Here is a 23,901-nt window from a genome sequence, read left to right on the forward strand (position 1 = left end):
GTTTTTTTCTCCCTTCCTTCCTTCCTTCCTTCCTTCCTTCCTTCCTTCCTTCCTTCCTTCCTTCCTTCCTTCCTTCCTTCCTTCCGTCCTTCCTTCCTTCCTTCTTTCCTTCATTCCTTCTTTTCTCCCTCCTTCCTTCTTTTCTTCCTTCCTTCCTTCCTTCCTTCCTTCCTTCCTTCCTTCCTTCCTTCCTTCTTTTCTTTTGTCCCTTTCCTCCACACACACACACACACACACACACACACACACACACACACACACACACACACACACACACACACACACACACACACACACACACACTGATTAGATTGATTGATTGATTTATTAGATCAAATTATTGCTAAAATTACTCAGATTAATCATTAATGTAGTTAGTTGCAGACGTTCCACCAGGTGTTTTAACTTTAACTTAACTTTAGACCTGTCTTTTATGTACATGCCCTTGTTGTTCCTCCTTTTTTGCCACTAAGATGTTTTGCGTGTAAATGTTAAGTGTTATTGTTGTTTATTGTATTATGAGACAAAAGAAAAATCTCCACTTGTGGACAAATAAACTAACTAACTAACTAACTAACTAACTAACTAACTAACTAACTAACTAACTAACTAACTAACTAACTAACTTCTTCAAGTATGTTCACGCATGGCTTGAAATAAGACATGAAGTGAATTGAACTTTCCATTTTCTCTCATCTTGAGGGTTCTCTCCCTTTCCTTCCTCCACCCCTCCTCTCCCGGTTTTGTTTGGTTTATTTCTTTTCCATCCCTCCTTTTGAACTTCTCCTCGCCTCCTCGTCTCCTCGTCTCCTCCCTCCCTCCCTGTGAAGGAGCGAGCTGGAGCCGCGCGGAGGAGACATCAGAGCGGAACGGGATGCGGCCCCGCGGGGCGGAGGGAGCCGCGGCCGCAGTGTTGGGACGCGGCCCCGCTGGTTGCGTGGGGCTCCACTTAACCGCAGTGAAACGTGAGCGGGGCTGTATTTTTGGGATGTTTTAGACGGGGAGCGAACAAAGACGCAGGCCCGAGAGTTTGTGGATAAAAGTAGCAGTAAAGAAGAAGAAAAGAAGAAGAAGAGTAAGAAGAAAGAGGAAGCCACGTCGTTCCGGCAGAGGGAGGAGGTAAAAGTTTGTCGTTTCCACATCTGGACAGCTGTTTCTGGACACAGCTCGACCGGCTGACGTGTGATGAGGAAAATCCGCTGACCTTAATAACTTCACATTTTAAGTTCAGTCCGCAGAGATTCCGCCGTTCACCGGCAGGTGTCGCCGCTTCCAGTCCCGAACTGTGATTTATTTAAAACTACGTTCACGGCCGTATTTCACCGTTTCCGGGTTTAAATCTGCGTGTGTTTCTCTTAATATAATACATCCATGGTGTTTCTGGTCAGGGACGGTGTTTGGAGTCACTTCCTGCATTTAGACGTCAACAAACGAGCCTTAAATGCCGGTTTTTAGCCTTAAACTTTGGACGCCAAGGTGACCATGGCAACAGGAGCTCCGCCCACTCGTTTCCGGTTGGGAGGGGCTTCAACTGGACCGGAACCACGTGACTTCCAGCCAGATGGAGCACCTTTTCCCAGACATTTAACCCCAACCCCTTATAAGCCTGAGATATAAACAGTTCGTATAAACTTCGTTACTTGTAAAGTAAAGTAACGAAGTACAAGTACTTCGTTATTGTACTTAAGTAAGATTTTTGAGAATTTGTACTTTTATTGATACTTTCATTTTTCTGTACTTTTACTTCGTTACATTTTCAAGAAAAAAAACGTACTTTTAATCCGCTATATTTAAAATTGGACACGTTGTTACTCGCTACAAATTAAAGTCTTACATTAAATGAAAATGTAGGCTATTGCCATGAGAACAGCACAGCGGGATTTATGGTTCCGCGTTACACCGGCGCAGAGCTACGACGTAGGGTACGCGGCGACGCACACCCTACGCCGTAGCCTACGGCAAAATTTGTACTTTTACTTAAGTACAATATTTTTGTACTTTTTCCAGCTCTGGATATAAACTACGTTTACATGCAGTCAAAATTTGGGTTATTGCTAATATTCCGGTTACTGAAACATTGGGAATATTCCGTTTACATGGTAATTAATCATTCAGGATATCTGGATCAAACCAGCGACGCGTGGAGAACGTCATGACGCAATTCCCGTCATTTCTGCTTCTTCTTCCTGTATCCAAATTCAAAACAAATGCTGCTTCGCTCAACTTTTCTCTCACCTTCTTTTAAATCTTCTATCCCGGTACTTTCTACCGTCTACAAATGCAGAAATGTTCATATCCTTCATTACATTTATGAAGTGATTAGTCTCCTCCTGGTCTTGGTTTCTCCGTGTTTAGAAGAACTTCCTGGACTCAAAAGACCAGGATTCCTTGTGAACAGAGCATGCACAGAAAAACAAATTCATGTTCCATTTGATGGGGATATTCCGTTTGGCGTTTACATGACCCAATATTCAGGTTTTAAAAGGAGTAACCCAGGGCTCATATTCAGGTTTTTAAAACCGTAATATGAGCAAATTCGGGTTATTCAAAAGGGTTATTGGTGTTTAATTCGGGTTATTGCCAATATTTGGGTTTTTAAAGGGTTATTGAGTGCATGTAAACGTGCTGATACTTGCAGTTCAGACCGCGTCATGGCCGCCACGCGTATCCTGCGTTCATTTGACGTGTCGACGTGCACGTTCTCAAAAAGACACTGAACACGTACGTGACCTGCAGTTCTGGCTCTGGCCGCGAGTGGCGCTGGTCCCGGTCTGATACCAGCTGGTCCTGGTCTGATACCGGCTGGTCCCGGTCTGATACCGGCTGGTCCCGGTCTGATACCAGCTGGTCTGATACCAGCTGGTCCTGGTTTGATACCAGCTGGTCCCGGTCTGATACCAGCTGGTCCCGGTCTGATACCAGCTGGTCCCGGTCTGATACCAGCTGGTGTCGCTGGCGCTGTTTCCTTTGCCGAGATCGCAACCAATCCAATGTTATAATCTGCTACATCATCCGATGGTGTCATGTAAACTTGTTTATTGTTCTAATCTGCTACTGCTGCTACCGCTACTACTAAATATTTAATCACTTTTCCAACTGTTGCTCTGATTACTGCCCCCTATCTGTCACCGCCGGTACGACGCGCTCTCCTCGTGTACTACACGAGCGACGTTGCGGTTGGTGGTGCACGCGAACGGACGCAAACGCAAGCACCAACAGCAAGTATATCCCAGTGGTGTGCAAACAAGGGTACCTCACGATTCGATTCGATTTCGATTATTGGAGCTTCGATTCTTCGATTATAACGATTTTCGATTAGATTATTGGTGCCACGATTCTTGGATTATTGTGATTTTTAATGCTTTTTTCCATACAAGATTGATTTTGTCTTCATCTGTGGCTACATTTGTAAATAAATAGCCAATCAATTAACTCAGTTCCTCTAACAACACTCATTAAGTAAATAACAAGGTTTTTTGAACATTTGACATGTATTTTTCAAAGACACAAAATAATGTATTTTATGACTATGTAAACATTTGCTCTTTGACTTACTTAACTTTGATCAGGGAAAGCTGCACTTGCATGAGAGCGCCCTCTATTGGTGGAAAACACTGAAAACGGTCAAGCCCTGGATTTAATGAGTTCATTAATTCAAGTAAACTATACAGTACTTCCATCAAATGTATTTAGTGTAAACATATCTGCCATATTTCAAGTGAACAATAAGAAATGTGCATTCTTGGAAATGAAATGATTCAGGAGCTTATTCAGTCTGGAATCTGGATAGGATAACTTTAAAAAAAAAAAATAAAAAATAATAATAATTAATCGATTCCAAATCGTCACGTGACGCATCGCGATGCATCGACACATTGATGAATTGCACCCACCTCTAGTATATCCCAGGCTTTTGAGGTCACATGGTTCCGGTCCAGAGTGGAAGTCGGTGGTTCTCCAATCTGGACCGGAACCATGTGACCTCCAACCGACGGAGCACCTTTCCCGGCCACCTAAAGCCTGAATTATGGTTCTGCGGTAAATCGACGCAGAGCCTACGCCGTAGCCTGACGTCACCTCCCAAAAAATTGTAACTACTCGTCGAGACGACACAGACCCAGAGAGGGCTGTGACTGGTGTGCTTGGTAGCAATGTATTTCCGGTTCCGGTTCGTGAAGCAGTAGTGAACTTTCAGCGCTCTTTTCTTCGTGTGTGTGTGATTTTTTGTTTTGTGTTTTTTTTGCACAATAGTTGTCCTTATCTCTTTGATTCACTGTGACCGGAAAAGCCGGAAGCTAAACAAAGTATCGACTACCCCTCTGTAGGGATGGGAATTGATAAGATTTTTTCGATTCCGATTCCATTTTCGATTCTGCTTAACGATTCGATTCTTTATCGATTCTCTTATCGATTCTCATTTGTAAAAAAGGAGAACAACCAATTTTAGTATCAACTTTGTTTTATATCTTTGAACAAAAAAATATAAGTGAGGTCTTAAGACGCCCCCAGCCTTGGGCTCCTCGATGGTGTGTCAGGGGGTCCCCACAACATTATTTGTAATATAAAATATGTATTTAATATAAAATAATAATAATAAAATAAATATTATTCTGTAGAAATTAACTAAATACAAAAAATTATTTTGTGGCAATTACACATGAATGTCAAGTAACATCAGTGCTTTAAGTGGGCCGGTAGCCGCGGTACGGAGTACCCCCACTTCTCAATATTAGCCTCTGGCGTACCAGGACATGAGCTCACAGTACTCTGTTCTCTCCTTGCGATTTGGCTACAGTGGCGTTGCAACGCGACTGCCCCTCGTGAGACGTTCACTCGTAAAGCCTGATTTATGGTTCCGCGCTAAATCGACGCAGAGCCTACGCCGTATGGTACGCGGCGACGCGCAACGTATGTGCGCGTCGCCGCGTACCATACGGCGTAGGTTCTGTGTTGGTGTAACGCAGAACCATAAATCACCTTACCACACGCCGGCTGACTCCGCGCTCCCAGCGCATCAGCCGGCCGAGTCCTAACAGATTCCCCCCTTTGTTGAAATGTCCACATTGCAAGTATTGTCACCCTGTTGTCATCCTTTTTGGTAAAATGTAACCAAACTTTCGAGCGTTTATGCCGCTTTGTCCCCGTGTTTTCCTGCTGGGCGCAAATGCGCACGTTGCGCAACGTGCGTGGTGACGTCATTCGCGCCGACTGGAATCGATATGGGAATCATTTGCGAAAAAGGCAAACGATTCCAAGGAATTGAAACACTGGGAACCGGTTCTCAACAAGAACCGGTTCTCGATTCCCATCCCTACCCGTCTGGGGGGGTATTGCACCGTGGCGAAATATGATGGAGAAGTCCGAAGGGTTCACGACGGCGTCATGGCAACGGCGTAGGCTCTGCGTTGGTTTAACGCAGAACCTTAATACAAGCCCACCTGCTCAAGAGGTCACATGGTTCCGGTCCAGAGTGGAGGTCCGGAACCATGTGACTTCCAACCAATGGAGCACCTTTCCCACACATCTAACCTCAACCCCTTGAGAGGTCACATGGTTCTGGTCCAGATTGGAGGTTGGTGGACCTCCAATCTGGACCAGAACCATGTGACTTCCAACCAATGAATACGGTAACCTTTGCCAACCACTACTGAGGTCACATGGTTCCGGTCCAGAGTGGAGGTCCGGAACCATGTGACTTCCAACCGATGGAGCACCTTTCCTAGATATTTAACCCCAACCCCCTTGATGTCACATGGTTCCGGTTAGGGGTGTAACAAAAATCTCGGTTCGGTACGTACCTCGGTTTGGAGGTCACGGTTCGGTTCATTTTCGGTACAGTAAGAAAACAAAATGCAAAATATAAACGTGCTAGTTGTTTATTACACACACACAAAATAACATTGGCTCAGACTTAAAAAAAATATCTCCCTGATGTGCAAAATTGAACAGTTGCAAGCAACACTGAACAGTTTAAAGTTGTTGCTCAGATTAACATTTATAAGGCTCAGACTTATAAACAACAAAATTTTAAATCTTAAAAACAAATCTTTTCTACATCAAATGTACAAAATTCAACAGTTGCAACACTGAACAACAGATTAAAGTTGTTGCTCAGATTAAATAACATTTATAACCCTGCATTCACACTGAAAGCGTCAGTGCCTGCAGCGGGGCGGGGGTGGGCGGGGTTTCAAGCTGCGCTGCAGAACTGGGGAACAGTGGGAACAGCCTACACATATAGCGTACACATCTTAATTTTCCTATTTCACCATAGATCACACTTTGGGACGTTCTTCTTTATATTTTAGCGTTATTTCCGCGTAGATAAGAGTGAGCTTGGTGCTCCTTAACAAGTTTGGTCCGCGGACCAACATCAGTCCAGCGAGCCTTTGCTCCCGGTGGCTGATTTATGGTTCCGCGTCACACCAACGCAGAACCGACGGCGTAGGGTACGCGGCGACGCACACCGCACCGCGACCCTACGCCGTCGATTTAACGCGGAACCATAATTCAGGCGAAGCTGCAGTCTGTCTGCACTGATACTGACACACCGGGTCGGAGCGGATTTGGTCATGATGTTTAACCTGTGTTTTGCGATTAATAAGCACGGGTTATTGCCAATACTAGCGGCATTAGCCATGACGTCGGCTACAACTGTTGCTTGTTGTTTCTCGGTGTGAGCGCAACTGCCTGTGCAGCAGCAGCAGCGCTCTGCTCCACAACGTGCGGTCCTCTACTTAATATGTCCGTGTGGAAACTCGTTCGGTACGCCTCCGTTCCGAACCGAACACGCTATACCGAACGGTTCAATACAAATACATATACCGTTACACCCCTAGTTCCGGTCCATATTGGAGGTCAATGGAGCTGTTGGGGTAACTGGAAGAACTCTCGGCAGTAAAATGACCAGACCCACCCTCCACAATGTGACCCAGAGGTGTCTGAAGAGTGGCTTTGAAGCCTCTGGTGTCCACAGAGGTGGTTAAAGTGGTTTCTGGTGTCTCTAGTGTCCACAGAGGTGGTTTCTGGTGTCTCCAGGTTTGGTGAAACGCGTCTTCTCTCTTCTCCGCAGATATGGCTGAAGATGTCCGTGGATTCTGAGAAGTCCTGTATTCTGCTATTATCCAGAGACTCCAGGACTTCCTGCATCTTCCAGACTGCTGATGAGAAGGATGAGATCCCCGGGGTGGGGGAGGAGAGGTAACGGTTCTCTCCTGGGGGTGGGGGGTACTTGTCGTGGTGTTCCTGGTCCAGAATCCTGATGTCCCGTCTTCATCCCCCTGCAGCGTTCTGGAGATGCTGAGCTACTCCAAGTTCTCGGACCTGGAGACATGGCTCTGCATGCCGTCCTCGTTGCTCCTCCCCCGGCCTCCAGACTCCGCCCACTCATCATGCTCCAACCTGTCGTCCTCTTCGTCCCGCCACTCCACCTGCAGCGAGCCGGCGGAGGCCAGCGGGACCCTCAGGTATGTTGTCAGGAGACGCTACGACTTCTTAACAACATCGTCAGCCGAGTGAATTTTGTATCGCGAAGAAATTTGATTGGTTGTTTCTAGAGATGCACCGATTGATCGGCCACTGATCGGTTTTGCAAGAAAAATAAAGAACTACATCATAAGCTGTACTTGAGTTGAGGGGGTATGAGGGGGAGTGGCATCCCCCCTGAAATAAAAATGGTCCAAATCATCCCCCCCTGTAAAACTGCCATCCCTCCTTTCCATCCCTTATGTCATTTCATCAATGAATGTGGTTTTACTGCTATTTCAACATTTAGAGTCATCACCAGAAAAATAACTTATTTGACAATTTTCACCTGTTTCAAGTAAATTTTCACTTGAAATAAGTAGAAAAATCTGCCAGTGGGACAAGATTTATCTTATTACAAGCAAAAAAATCTTGTTCCACTGGCAGATTTTTCTACTTATTTCAAGTGAAAATCTACTTGAAACAGGTGAAAATTGTTGTTTTTTCCAGTGATGAGTCTTGTTTTAAGTGTAATAAGATTTTTTTTACTAAAATGAGACATTTTAACTAGAAATAAGACAAATATTCTTGTTAAGATTGTGAGTTTTTGCAGTGATCCATTTTACTTATCCTGTGAAGGACAGAGTCACATTTTCATGTCATATTTATCAAGTTCAGAAAACTGTTTTTTATTGTTGTGTTTTGATGTATTTGTTCTATTATTAGTATTAATTCTACTCATCTCCTAATTTTTATACCTAATAATACAATGTCAGTGTCATGTACATGAGACTACAATATTGACGAATTTATGGATTTCTTGCTGTGATCGGTGATCGGCAAAATCGGGATCGGCAGATACTGGTTTTCGAGATCGGTGATCGGCCCTCAAAATCCTGATCGGTGCATCTCTAGTTGTTTCTGGAATGAGTGGGATGTCAGAAGCTCCGCCCATCGATGACCTCCGCTACGGCTAGCTGAAGTTCAACGTTTTCTGTGGTTCTTACGGGTTCTGGTCTTTAGTTCCCGCAGGTGGTCCCTCAGAGAATCCAGCATTGTCCCCCCTGAACTGGGGAAGGAGGCGGCGTTTCTGTCCACGCCGCTTCTGCCGCTCCTCTCCTCCACCCCCAACGCTTCACCGCAGCCTCCAGCCGGAGACCCCGCCTTGCATGGCGGCGTCAGTGTTCGGAAACGGCGGCGGCTCGCTGCCAGTCCTGGAGGACTCCACTGGAACTCTGCAGGTGAGGTCCGGAGCTTTGCACCTGCTCCGTTGGAGGTCCACAGGGATCTGTGGTAGGGGCTGTCGCTACCTGATTTGAGTCCCTACCCGATTTGAGTCACACATGCGCAGTCGCGTCCAACATCATCGGCCATCTTGGAAAGCAAAATACGGCAACACCACTTTGACAAACTATATACATAAAAATAAATGGAAAAAAAGGCAAACCCTCCATAGTATGTTATAAAAACGAAATAAAAAATTAATTTAACATCCATAAAGGTACTATCAAAAGAAAATCAGTCTAAGTTACAATCTTGCTACGCTTAAACACTTTTGTTGAAATGTCAACCCCTGTGATTATTTTATTTTGTGATTATTTTATTTTATTTTTTTTTAATTTAATCTTAGAAGATTATCTTGTAAAAAATGTATAGGTATACTTATTCACTTGTGTGTTGTGAACTTGTTATGTTTCAGTTGCAAACAAATGTTTCCTCAAAGGAATTTTGTACTTTTGATATGTTAAATAAAGTTTATTATAAAAAAAACTACTCACAATAAGTTAGGGATATTATTATTTACAATACATGATTGCTTTTCCTATTTGGTCTGAATTTTAATGAAATAAGTAAAAGTTGCCTTTATATTACTAATGATGAGTGAGAAGAAACACCATTTTCATTAGTTTAATATTACCCCAAACATTTAGACAATAAAAATAGTCTCTCACAATATCCCTAACTTATCGTAAGTAGTGTATATATATATATATATATATATATATATACTATTTATTCTTTTGTATATAGTTTGTCCAAGTGGTGTTGCCGTATTTTGCTTTCCAAGATGGCCGACGATGTTGGACGCGACTGCGAATGTGTGACTCAAATAGGGTAGCGACTCAAATAAGGTAGTGACAGGGGCCCCTCAGAACCTGTTGATTCTAGAGATCTGGGAGGTTCTGAACCAGATTTGTAGGTTCTAGAACCAGATCAGAACCAGATATTAAGGGATCTGGGTCTGGTTCTGGTTCTGGTTCTGGTGGGTCAGAGGAAGCGGCTGCAGTTATCTGGTGGACGTGTTTCAGGGATGTTGGTGATGAACTTGGGACTGCAGTTGTTTACTCCTCCCTTCCTGTGGCAGTTGCTGTGTTGCTTAGCTCCGCCCTCCTGGAGAGAGATAACGGGCTTCCTGTTTCCAGATTACCCCCCCCCATCATCACCCCACCCACCCCCATCCCCTACCACCACCTCTGAGCTCTGCGTCTGACATAACCAGTACTGGAGTTGAGGGGGGATGAGGGGGGATAGCATCCCCCCTGAAATAAAAACGGTCAAAATCCTCCCCCCTGTAAAACCCTTATGTCATTTCATCAATGAATGTGGTTTTACTGCTATTTCAACATTTAGAGTCATCACCAGAAAAATAACACCAGAAAAATAACGTATTTGACAATTTTCACTTGTTTCAAGTAAATTTTCACTTGAAATAAGTAGGAAAATCTGCCAGTTGAACAAGATTTATCTACATAAAAATATAAAAAAATCTTGTTCCACTGGCAGATTTTTTCTACTTATTTTAAGTGAAAATCTACTTGAAACAGGTGAAAATTGTTGTTTTTTCCAGTGATGAGTCTTGTTTTAAGTGTAATGAGATTTTTTTACTAAAATGAGACATTTTAACTAGAAATAAGATAAATATTCTTGTTAAGATTGTGAGTTTTTGCAGTGATCCATTTTACTTATCCTGTGAAGGACAGAGTCATATTGATAAGTTCAGAAAAGTGTTTTTTATTGTTGTGTTTTGATGTATTTGATGTAAGCCCAGTGGATATTTAAAGCTTACAGAAGGCTGCATTTAACTGCTGCTATGTAATTCCTGCAGTATTTCTGCAGGTGTTTTGGTCACTGCTATTATTTGTAATATATTATATTATTTGTAATCAGCACATATTATCTGTCCCCATATGATAAAATCCACCATCCCCCCTGATTCTTTTTTACAACTCGAGTACTGGACATAACGGCTCATTTGAAAGAGTTGATCTCAGGTACAAATAGGGTTGCCACCTTTCAGAAATAGAAATAAGGGACGTCCCGATTTCAGCGATTTTCGCGAGCACCAAAAAAAAGGGACATCCCAAAACGTCTAAAGTGCATAGAAATGTATATATTTTATATGAAAAAACAAAATGCTTTAATGGCATTGAACTTTCATGACTGTACAGACAGCCTGAACCTGAGCATGGTCATCGTAAATTAAACAAAGTCTGCCTGCATTGGGCAGTTAAACAGAACCGCACCTAAATTAAATGACAAAACGACAAAAGACAAGCACCTCCTTGTCTTTCAGGACTGTGGTGTGGAACTCCGAACAGATCTGCTCAAAGTTCAGTGAACAATGAGCAAAGCACCATATTTTAAGCATTTATTTGTTATAATTTTGATTATTTAATTCTTTATTGATTTCATAAAATATTCAAATTTTTTGAGATTTTTTATTTGGGGTTTTCATAAGCTGTGAGCCATAATCATTAAAATTATAACAAATAAAGGCTTGAAATATCTCACTTTGAATGTAGTGGGAAATAATATATTTGTTTCACCTTTAGTTGAATTTACTACGAATTAAGTTTAGCAATATATTCTAATTTTCCGACCTTCACCTGTATATTATGACCAATAAATGAGAGCATAATATACGTCCCATATCACACCATATCAAGCTCAGGGGATGTTTCAGGTATGAAGAACTGTGCAACAGATGCCTGGCTCCTCTGGGATGTTATATTACGTTTGTGGAGGTTCCTGCAGCATGCTGTCTGACACACCTCCGGGAGACCTCTGCTTCCTCTTTTAGGACAAGGTGGGGTGTCTGGAGCCTCTGGAGACATCTTGACTTGACTTTTTTATTTTTTTTTATTTATTTATTTTTTTTAAAGCCGTGCGTGGCGGTGCAGTGAGCAGCAGTGAGAGGTAAAGGCTGATTTATGGTTCCGCGTTACACCAACGCAGAGCCTACGCCATAGGGTACACGGCGACGCACACCTTACGGTGCGCGTTGCCGCGTAACCTACGGCGTAACCCTACGACTAGGCTTAACTCGGCAACGGAGCGCAAAGGGGCGGGCCGTCTGCAGGGCAGGCAGAGAGCGCACCAACACATGTTGCTGTCTTTAATATATCCTGTCCTTTATTTTGTTCATTATTGTTAGTTCGTTGTTCATGTGTGTGCGAGTGTGTGTGCATGTGTGACAAACGTGCATGGAACAATTGTGAAATACGGAATAAACTGCGTTTCGTATTGAACCAATATGGAACACAACTTTCAATTCCCAATTACGTAACAATTCCGTATTTCAAGGGACGGGTGGCGAGCCTAGGTACAAATAAGTTAAACTTATAACAATCAGGAAGAACCTCAGATAAGCAGGAGTCCCGTAACGACCCTGGTGGCAACTAAGTGGCAGCTAGGTGGAAACTAGGTGGTAACTAGGTGGTTAATAGGTGTCAATTAGGTGTCAACTAGGTGGTAACTAGGTGGCAGTAGGTGGCAACGAAGTGGCAGCTAGGTGGTAACTAGATGGTTAATAGGTGTCAACTAGGTGGTAACTAGGTGGTAACTAAGTGGAAACTCGGTGGTAACTAAGTGGAAACTAGGTGGTAACTAAGTGGAAACTAGGTGGTAACTAGGTGGAAACTAGGTGGTAACTAAGTGGCAACTAGGTGACAACTATGTGGTAACTAGGTGCAACTAAGTGGTAACTAGGTGGCCACTAAGGGGCAACTAGGTGGTAACTAAGTGGCAACTAGGTGACAACTATGTGGTAACTGAGTGGCCACTAAGGGGCAACTAGGTGGCAACTAGATGGTTAATAGGTGTCAACTAGGTGGTAACTAGGTGGTAACTAAGTGGAAACTAGGTGGTAACTAAGTGGCAATTCGGTTGGAACTAGGTGGTAACTAGGTGGTAACTAAGTGGTTACTAGGTCGTAGCTAGGTGGCAACCAGGTGGTTACTAAGTGGCAACTAGGTGACAACTATGTGGTAACTGAGTGGCCACTAAGGGGCAACTAGGTGGCAACTAAGTGGTAACTAGGTGCAACTAAGTGGTAACTAGGTGCAACTATGTGGTAACTAGGTGGTAACTAAGTGGTAACTAGGTGGCAATTCGGTGGCAACTAAGTGGTAACTAGGTGACAACTATGTGGTAACTGAGTGGCCACTAAGGGGCAACTAGGTGGCAACTAAGTGGTAACTAGGTGCAACTAAGTGGTAACTAGGTGCAACTATGTGGTAACTAGGTGGTAACTAAGTGGTAACTAGGTGGCAATTCGGTGGCAACTAAGTGGTAACTAGGTGACAACTATGTGGTAACTGAGTGGCCACTAAGGGGCAACTAGGTGGCAACTATGTGGTAACTAGGTGCAACTAGGTGGTAACTAGGTGGTAACTTGGTGGTAACTATGTGGTAACTAGGTGGCAATTCGGTGGCAACTAGGTGGTAACTAAGTGGCAACTAGGTGGAAACTATGTGGTAACTTAGTGGAAACTATGTGGTAACTTAGTGGTAACTATGTGGTAACTAGGTGCAACTATGTGGTAACTAGGTGCAACTATGTGGTAACTAGGTGCAACTATGTGGTAACTAGGTGGTAACTAAGTGGCAACTAGGTGGTAACTAGGTGGTAACTAAGTGGCAACTAGGTGGCAACTATGTGGTAACTAGGTGGTAACTAAGTGGCAACTAGGTGCAACTAAGTGGCAACTAGGTGCAACTAAGTGGTCACTAGGTGCAACTAAGTGGCAACTAGGTGGTAACTAGGTGGTAACTAAGTGGCAACTAGGTGCAACTAAGTGGTCACTAGGTGCAACTAAGTGGTTACTAGGTGGTAACTAGGTGGTAACTTAAGTTGTAATTAAATGGTTAAGGTGGGTAACTAGGTGTACCTAGGTGGTAACTACATAGTAACTAGCTGGTAACTAGGTGGTAACTAGGTGGCGATTAGGTGGTAACTGCAGTCTTACTTCTGGAAAGAATCTAATGCAGAACTAAGAAAACCAACACTACCAGTACCAACCACTAGGGTCCGGGTCCAGACCTGCAGGTCCTCTACTGACCACTGGGGTCCAGATCCAGACCTGCAGGTCCAGATCCAGACCTGCAGGTCCTCTACTGACCACTAGGGTCCAGATCCAGACCTGCAGGTCCTCTACAGACCACTAGGGTCCGGGTCCAGACCTGCAGGTCCTCTACAGACCACTAGGGTCCGGGTCCAGACCTGCAGGTCCTCTACAGACCACTAGGGTCCGGGTCCAGACCTGCAGGTCCTCTACAGACCACTGGGGTCCAGATCCAGACCTGCAGGTCCTCTACAGACCACTAGGGTCCGGGTCCAGACCTGCAGGTCCTCTACTGACCACTGGGGTCTGGGTCCAGGTCTATGTTCCTCATCAGGAAAAACCACATCAAAACTGCAGTTGACGTATAATAAGGGGTTCGGCCGTTAGATTGACAGCTGCAACAGCTAATGGCTAAAAGACCCAGCAGAACATAATCATTCATGTTTTATCAGGTTTCGTTGTGTTTTTAATTTTACTACCAGGTTCCAGTGAAGTTCTACTGGTCCTGGTTTTAGTCCTAGGAGTCCTGGTTTCAGCTCTGCTAGACCTGGTTTCAGCTTTTCCAGTCCTGGTTTTAGTTCTACTAGTCCTGGTTTCAGCTCTGCTAGTCCATGTTTCAGCTCCACTAGTCCTGGTTTTGAAGCAAGAAAAAAATTCATAATTTGTTTTGAAAATTCCACTTTTGTTTGTGTAAATATGTTGTTTTATTTAGTCATTTTGTTCCACCTATCACACGTCAGTTCAGATCTGAAAACAGCTTCAGAGAAACAAAAACCTCCAGAAACTTTATTCATGTTCAGTTTGGTGCTGTACCGGTTCTGACCAGCAGATGGAGCTGTGGCCACATTTAAACACTGTAAGGTTGGAACCCAGGTGGGTTGGTGCATCATGGGATCGGTCAGAGATCCACATGTCTGTCATCGGTTTTGTTTCATAACAGTTGATTTATTTCACAACGTTTAAGACGAGAGAAACGGTTTCATGATAGATGAGATTCAGGGTGTTAATAACGCTCAGGGACGTTCAACTGAGCCACTTTTCTGCATCAGGCTGTTTAAAAGAACTGCTGCCTCTGCTAGGATCTTCTGCTAGGATCTTCTGCCAGGATCTTCTCAGATTTTCTACCAGGATCTTCTGCTAGGATCTTCTGCCAAGATCTTCTACTAGGAACTTCTTCTAGGATCTTTAAGGTTCGGTTTGTGTTTGCAAAAGTTTTATCTGCGGTCCAAACTTTACAAGCCAGGATCTCTGTGGTCAGCCCCAGCAAAGATCAGGGGCCTCATCTATAAAGCTTGCTTGCGCACCAAAAGCGCCCGAAAGATGCGCAAGCCACCTTCTACGCAAAGGCTGGGATCTAAAAAGAAAAAACTAACCGAAAAATCTGCGTATCCCTACGGCAACCCGGACCCTCCCGTAAGAATTTACTTAAGACACGGGGAACTGGCAACGCAGGCTGTGAGGTGGTGAAATGAAGCCAGATTCATGTCTTACTCTTAATAATGTCATCACATATCACAACATATATCAGACTTATAATATAATAGCGCTGATCGTGTCCCTCTGTGTGTGAAGCTCAGCGTCAGTCAGGACTCTGGTGCTGCTGCTGCTGCAGCCGCGGTGCAGGAACCTCCTCTTCACCCACCGCTTTAGGACAGAACAAATGAGGGGCTTCGTAGAGTGTTTAGGGGCTCCACGGAGCTTCTCATTTCTTCCCTAAAGGGACACAGATTTTTTTATATATATAATGAGTTTTACGCGCGCGTGAAACCTTTACGTGCGGGCGTAAGCCTAAATTAGGGTTTCGCGTTAAAACGACGCAGAGCCTACGCCGTAGGGTACGCGGCGACGCGCACCTACGCCGTAGGCTCTGCCTTGGTGACGCGGAACCATAAACCCGCCCTGAGCAGCTCTGAGGCAAGGGGGGAGGGGGGTGGAGGAGCGGGGGCTGCCGGGCCGTTCTCGCATCGTCTTCGCACAGTGTCTTGATGATTTGCAATTACAGGCTGAGCCTACCGTTAGTTTTTAAACTGTAAAAAGTGGGGGGGACAAAAACATGATTTTTGAAAAGACGGGGGGACATGTCCCCCCTGTTGCGCCGGGGAACTCACAGCGTTCCGCGCAGCAACGGCGTGATGCCAATCACTCGCTTTAATTATTTTATACTATTTATATACTCTTTCTACTTTTACTGTCACCACCAAATAATGTGGTTTTCCTGTCCTCCACCTCATCCACAACATCTAGATCTAAGTCTCCGTGAAAGTCAGTGGCACTGAGGCTCGACACATCTCATTCATTCTGACGCCAAACAGGCTGCAGGAAGACACTGCGCATGCTCAGCAGGCTCATCCATATGCAAATACGACTTTGCATTACGCTTTTAAGGTAAAAAGTGGGCGTGTAGAGGGCGGGATATGAGGCGGATTAAGCTGCGCAGCCTTCCAGCTGGACTGTGATTTATAAAGCGAACATTGCATGCACATGGTTTTATTGATCCGGATTTTTTTTTGCGCCCAGCATTTTCGGCTTTTGGGTGTACGTGCACTTTTAGTATGAATCCTACGCAGTCCATTTTAAATGAGGCCCCTGGTCTAAACTGATGACAGCTCGTCACCCGTCAATCACAAAAACCACCGCTGATATACAAAATAGTTCCTGGTCCAGTTGTCACAAATCTAACTGTGAAAAAGCAAAAATCTTTTTGTATCAGACTTTATTTCTGCTGTTAAATTTGACTTTTTAATTTGGAGGTCAATGGATCCAGACCCTAGTGGTCAGTAGAGGACCTGCAGGTCTTGGTTGAACTTTGGACGAAAGAAATGATCTTGGTTGTGAGAGTTTTTACGTGTCATTTCTGGTTCATGACATTTGTTAATTTAGTTATTTTAGCTTTGTTCTGGATCCAGTCTGACGGTGTAATCGGATCCAGAGAGTCTCCTAATGTAACTTTAATGCAGCAGCTCAGGTAAACAGCAGGTGTGCAGCCCGACAGGTGACACACACACTGCAAGAGGAAACCCAACACCAGCCCCCTGAATGAGTGTGATGTCCTGAAACAGGACGTTTTAAATTACTCTCTTCTTCAGCAGCAGCAGGTCCTGCAGAACCAGGTCATCAAGTTCATGTTCTTAATCATCACATTTTAGTCTCAAACCAACCGGTCTGTGTTTCTGGGTCAAGAGTCTGAATGAAATAAAAAACTTAAACTGATCAGGAACCATCAGGCTTCTGGTTTCCAGGAACCGCTGATCAGCGGGAGCTTTTCTGAACCTAATCAATCGGAAGGCTGATCACAACTGGCCTGATCACATGACCAGCCATCTCACAGGTGTGTGCGTGTGTGTGTTGTCCAGGTAAGCTGCAGCGCGACTTCTACTCCCCGTATCCGTCTCCGAGCTTGAGGGCGAGCGCAGCAGGAGGGGGCGGGGCCAGGAGGGATGAGGTGGGCGGAGCTTCACCTGCGTGGGCCGGCGGCCGGCCGCCGCTCAGGAAAACGGTCTCGGCTGACGGGGAGCTGCTGTGTTCAGGGGGAGAGCAGAGACACCTGAAGCTGCTGAGTCGGCTGGAGCGAGGACGCAGGAAGCTGCACAGTCTGCAGGTGAGTGTCCGCACCTGTCCCTTACCTGTCTCTCACCTGTCCTACACCTGTCTCTCACCTGTCCTACACCTGTCTCTCACCTGTCCCACACCTGTCCCACACCTGTCCCTCACCTGTCCTACACCTGTCCCACACCTGTCCCTCACCTGTCCTACACCTGTCTCTCACCTGTCCCACACCTGTCCCTCACCTGTCCTACACCTGTCCCACACCTGTCTCACACCTGTCCTACATCTGTCCCTCACCTGTCCCTCACCTGTCCCACACCTGTCCAACACCTGTCCCACACCTGTCCAACACCTGTCCCACACCTGTCTCACACCTGCTTCACAACTTTTCCCACATTGGTCCCAAAGCTGTCTCATTACTATCCTGCACCTGTCCCACAACTGTTCTACGTCTGTCTCACACCTGTCTTACACCTATCCCACACCTGTCCCAACTTTGTCCCACAACTATCTCTTGTTTATCCTTCACCTTGCTCAGACCTATCCTTAACCTGTCTCACAACTATCCTACACTTGTCTCAAAACTATCCCACACCTGTCTCACAACTATCCCACACCTGTCTCACACCTGTCCTACATCTGTCCCTCACCTGTCCCTCACCTGTCCCACACCTGTCCAACACCTGTCCCACACCTGTCCAACACCTGTCCCACACCTGTCTCACACCTGCTTCACAACTATCCTACACTTGTCTCAAAACTATCCCACACCTGTCTCAAAACTATCCCACACCTGTCTCAAAACTATCCCACACGTGTCTCACAACTATCCCCCACGTGTCTCACAACTATCCCACACGTGTCTCACAACTATCCCACACGTCTCTCACAACTATCCCACACCTGTCTCACAACTATCCCACACCCTGTCTCACAACTATCCCACACCTGTCTCACAACTATCCCACACCTGTCTTAACTAGGGCTGTAACTAACTAACAACTATTTTAATAGTTGACTAGTCACCGACTATTAATATAATCGGATAATTAGTAATTTTTTCATAAATTTTGTATGAGGTTGACAGGCTCAGAAGGACAGGCTCAGTGATCAGTCAGTATAAACATAAATCCATAAATAAATAAACCTCTGTCCATTATTTTTCATTTCAAGGACAGGCAATTGTGTTATATAAAAAATCAATTATAAAATAAAATAAAACTTCTCGTATTTTTTCTCCATCAAGTGGGTGAAATGGGTTCTGGATGGCAGGACGTTCTCTGGGTTGAACTGGTGTACCATTTGTTGAAACCCATCACCATCAACCATGGAGAGCCTCATATCACAGATCAGCATCTGCAGTTCTGACTCAGTGAGGGCAGTCGCCTGTTGCGGGCTACACGTCTGCTTATTTTTTGCAGAAAGGGGTCCATGGTGGCTCACAGTCAGGCATAACGTTAAAGCTCTCTTTTAAAGCCAAAATACGCTTAATATCTTACCAAGGCGAGTCTGTTTCGTTCAACTGTCCAACGTGCTTTGCAAACCTTGCAAGTGATCTTTTTATTCGCCGTATCCAGGCTAAAATGCTCCCAAACTTTTGAAGTTTTGTTACATGCAGCTGCTGTACAGGACGCGATCACTTTTGTTTACCCGCTACCGCTCGGCAGAGACGCATGCTCTTGCATGCGCGACTCTCAGCAGAGATTGTATTGAAGTGAGAAGCCTCACTCCATTGGAAAAACACGTCTGGCGACAATTGGCGACAATGGAATTCATTGTCGACAATTTTGATTATCGATTATTGTCGACAACGTCGACGAATCGTTGCAGCCCTAGTCTTAACTCTATCCTAGAACAATCACACACCTGTCTCACACTTGTCCTACACCTTGATCACACCCAATGTTCCCTCTAAGCTGCGCGCGTGCGCAATCGCGCACTGACCGCATATCCTCAGCGCACAAGAAAGTCTATCCAGCGCAGTGCTTTAAGTGGGCCGGTACGCGCCGGTACGGAGTACCCCCACTTCTCAATATTAGCCTCTGGCGTACCGGGACTTCTCATGAGCTCAGTTCTCTGCTCTCTCCTTGCGATTTGGCTACAGTGGCGTTGCAACGCGACTGCCCCTCGTGAGACGTTCACTCGCAAAGCCTGATTTATGGTTCCGCGCTAAATCGACGCAGAGCCTACGCCGTAGGGTACGCGGCGACCCACAACGTACATGCGCGTCGCCGCGTACCCTACGGCGTAGGCTCTGCGTTGGTGTAACGCGGGACCATAAATCAGTTTACGGAGGTCCCGCGAGTCGAGAGGAGGAGAAGTATTCAAGGATTTGGGGAATACAAGGAGCTGTGGGGATCCCGGACACGAGAAAGTCTGAAGCCTCTGCTAAAAGCTGTCCATACCATTGCTGTGTCTACCAGCAGTACTGGAGTTGAGGGGGGATGAGGGGGGGTGGCATCCCCTCCTGAAATAAAAACGGTCCAAATCATCCCCCCCTGAAATAAAAACGGCCCAAATCATCCCCCCTGAAATAAAAACGGTCCAAATCATCCCCCCCTGAAATAAAAACGGTCCAAATCATCCCCCCTGAAATAAAAACGGTCCAAATCATCCCCCCCTGAAATAAAAACGGTCCAAATCATCCCCCCCTGAAATAAAAACGGTCCAAATCATCCCCCCCTGAAATAAAAACGGTCCAAATCATCCCCCCCTGAAATAAAAACGGTCCAAATCATCCCCCCCTGAAATAAAAACGGTCCAAATCATCCCCCCTGAAATAAAAACGGTCCAAATCATCCCCCCTGTAAAACTGCCATCCTCCTTTCCATCCCTTATGTCATTTCATCAATGAATGTGGTTTTACTGCTATTTCAACATTTAGAGTCATCACCAGAAAAATAACACCAGAAAAATAACTTATTTGACAATTTCCACCTGTTTCAAGTAAATTTTCACTTGAAATAAGTATAAAAATCTGCCAGTGAAACAAGATTTATCTTCTCATTACAAGCAAAAAAAATCTTGTTCCACTGGCAGATTGTTCTACTTATTTCAAGTGAAAATTGACTTGAAACAAGTGAAAATGGTCAATTAAAACAAAATTTTGTCGACATTTCAACTTTTTTCATAAAATTTTTTACTTTTTTTTCTCAAAATCTCAACTTTTCTCCGGACATTTTGACTTTTTTCTCAAAACTTTTTTTCTCGACATTTCGATTTTTTCTCTCAAAATTTCGAGAAAAAAGACGAAATTTTCACCTGTTTCAAGTAGATTTTCACTTAAAATAAGTAGAAAAATCTGCCAGTGGGACAAGATTTATCTTCTAGCTAAAAAATCTTGTTCCACTGGCAGATTTTTCTACTTATTTCAAGTGAAAATTTACTTGAAACAGGTGAAAATTGTTGTTTTTTCCAGTGACGAGTCTTGTTTTTAAGTGTAATGAGATACTTAAAAATAAAGCGTGCATATGTGATGTTGCTCACAGTCGTCCTCAGTTTGCTCAGGGAGCTTGCGTGTGTGCCCAGATACATGAAAAATTAGAGGGAACATTGGTCACACCTGTCCCACAACTATCCCACACCTTTCTTACACTTATCCCGACAACTATCCCACACCTGTTTTAAAACCTGTCCCACACCTGTCTCACATATGTCCCCCATCTGTCCTACATTTGTCTCACTACTATTCTACCACTGTCTTAGACATATCCAACACTTGTCCCACAACTATCCCACACCTGTCTCACACCTGTCCTACATCTGTCCCTCACCTGTCCCTCACCTGTCCCACACCTGTCCAACACCTGTCCCACACCTGTCCAACACCTGTCCCACACCTGTCTCACACCTGCTTCACAACTTTTCCCACATTGGTCCCAAAGCTGTCTCATTACTATCCTGCACCTGTCCCACAACTGTTCTACGTCTGTCTCACACCTGTCTTACACCTATCCCACACCTGTCCCAACTTTGTCCCACAACTATCTCTTGTTTATCCTTCACCTTGCTCAGACCTATCCTTAACCTGTCTCACAACTATCCTACACTTGTCTCAAAACTATCCCACACCTGTCTCACAACTATCCCACACCTGTCTCACACCTGTCCTACATCTGTCCCTCACCTGTCCCTCACCTGTCCCACACCTGTCCAACACCTGTCCCACACCTGTCCAACACCTGTCCCACACCTGTCTCACACCTGCTTCACAACTATCCTACACTTGTCTCAAAACTATCCCACACCTGTCTCAAAACTATCCCACACCTGTCTCAAAACTATCCCACACGTGTCTCACAACTATCCCCCACGTGTCTCACAACTATCCCACACGTGTCTCACAACTATCCCACACGTCTCTCACAACTATCCCACACCTGTCTCACAACTATCCCACACCCTGTCTCACAACTATCCCACACCTGTCTCACAACTATCCCACACCCTGTCTCACAACTATCCCACACCTGTCTCACAACTATCCCACACCTGTCTCACAACTATCCCACACCTGTCTTAACTAGGGCTGTAACTAACAACTATTTTAATAGTTGACTAGTCACCGACTATTAATATAATCGGATAATTAGTAATTTTTTCATAAATTTTGTATGAGGTTGACAGGCTCAGAAGGACAGGCTCAGTGATCAGTCAGTATAAACATAAATCCATAAATAAATAAACCTCTGTCCATTATTTTTCATTTCAAGGACAGGCAATTGTGTTATATAAAAAATCAATTATAAAATAAAATAAAACTTCTCGTATTTTTTCTCCATCAAGTGGGTGAAATGGGTTCTGGATGGCAGGACGTTCTCTGGGTTGAACTGGTGTACCATTTGTTGAAACCCATCACCATCAACCATGGAGAGCCTCATATCACAGATCAGCATCTGCAGTTCTGACTCAGTGAGGGCAGTCGCCTGTTGCGGGCTACACGTCTGCTTATTTTTTGCAGAAAGGGGTCCATGGTGGCTCACAGTCAGGCATAACGTTAAAGCTCTCTTTTAAAGCCAAAATACGCTTAATATCTTACCAAGGCGAGTCTGTTTCGTTCAACTGTCCAACGTGCTTTGCAAACCTTGCAAGTGATCTTTTTATTCGCCGTATCCAGGCTAAAATGCTCCCAAACTTTTGAAGTTTTGTTACATGCAGCTGCTGTACAGGACGCGATCACTTTTGTTTACCCGCTACCGCTCGGCAGAGACGCATGCTCTTGCATGCGCGACTCTCAGCAGAGATTGTATTGAAGTGAGAAGCCTCACTCCATTGGAAAAACACGTCTGGCGACAATTGGCGACAATGGAATTCATTGTCGACAATTTTGATTATCGATTATTGTCGACAACGTCGACGAATCGTTGCAGCCCTAGTCTTAACTCTATCCTAGAACAATCACACACCTGTCTCACACTTGTCCTACACCTTGATCACACCCAATGTTCCCTCTAAGCTGCGCGCGTGCGCAATCGCGCACTGACCGCATATCCTCAGCGCACAAGAAAGTCTATCCAGCGCAGTGCTTTAAGTGGGCCGGTACGCGCCGGTACGGAGTACCCCCACTTCTCAATATTAGCCTCTGGCGTACCGGGACTTCTCATGAGCTCAGTTCTCTGCTCTCTCCTTGCGATTTGGCTACAGTGGCGTTGCAACGCGACTGCCCCTCGTGAGACGTTCACTCGCAAAGCCTGATTTATGGTTCCGCGCTAAATCGACGCAGAGCCTACGCCGTAGGGTACGCGGCGACCCACAACGTACATGCGCGTCGCCGCGTACCCTACGGCGTAGGCTCTGCGTTGGTGTAACGCGGGACCATAAATCAGTTTACGGAGGTCCCGCGAGTCGAGAGGAGGAGAAGTATTCAAGGATTTGGGGAATACAAGGAGCTGTGGGGATCCCGGACACGAGAAAGTCTGAAGCCTCTGCTAAAAGCTGTCCATACCATTGCTGTGTCTACCAGCAGTACTGGAGTTGAGGGGGGATGAGGGGGGGTGGCATCCCCTCCTGAAATAAAAACGGTCCAAATCATCCCCCCCTGAAATAAAAACGGCCCAAATCATCCCCCCTGAAATAAAAACGGTCCAAATCATCCCCCCCTGAAATAAAAACGGTCCAAATCATCCCCCCCTGAAATAAAAACGGTCCAAATCATCCCCCCCTGAAATAAAAACGGTCCAAATCATCCCCCCTGAAATAAAAACGGTCCAAATCATCCCCCCTGTAAAACTGCCATCCTCCTTTCCATCCCTTATGTCATTTCATCAATGAATGTGGTTTTACTGCTATTTCAACATTTAGAGTCATCACCAGAAAAATAACACCAGAAAAATAACTTATTTGACAATTTCCACCTGTTTCAAGTAAATTTTCACTTGAAATAAGTATAAAAATCTGCCAGTGAAACAAGATTTATCTTCTCATTACAAGCAAAAAAAATCTTGTTCCACTGGCAGATTGTTCTACTTATTTCAAGTGAAAATTGACTTGAAACAAGTGAAAATGGTCAATTAAAACAAAATTTTGTCGACATTTCAACTTTTTTCAT

At 44.9% G+C, this 23,901-nt stretch overlaps 1 protein-coding gene across 2 annotated transcripts in view; it reads left to right on the forward strand.

The window, feature by feature from the left end:
* Positions 1–946: 946 nt before the first annotated feature.
* Positions 947–23,901, forward strand: part of ankfn1 (ankyrin repeat and fibronectin type III domain containing 1) — an 86,111-nt gene continuing 63,156 nt past the window's right edge. Inside the window, exons 1-5 of one of the 2 annotated variants that reach the window (XM_061708002.1) lie at positions 947–1,119; positions 7,073–7,200; positions 7,287–7,466; positions 8,488–8,705; positions 17,162–17,406. In XM_061708002.1, the coding sequence (XP_061563986.1) occupies positions 7,085–7,200; positions 7,287–7,466; positions 8,488–8,705; positions 17,162–17,406 (759 nt within the window). In that variant the 5' untranslated portion in view covers positions 947–1,119; positions 7,073–7,084. The remainder of the gene's footprint in view (positions 1,120–7,072; positions 7,201–7,286; positions 7,467–8,487; positions 8,706–17,161; positions 17,407–23,901) is intronic. The other variant, XM_061708003.1, reaches the window with a different exon arrangement.

Source organism: Cololabis saira, chromosome 19, assembly GCF_033807715.1.
Source record: "Cololabis saira isolate AMF1-May2022 chromosome 19, fColSai1.1, whole genome shotgun sequence".
NCBI lineage: Eukaryota > Metazoa > Chordata > Actinopteri > Beloniformes > Belonidae > Cololabis > Cololabis saira.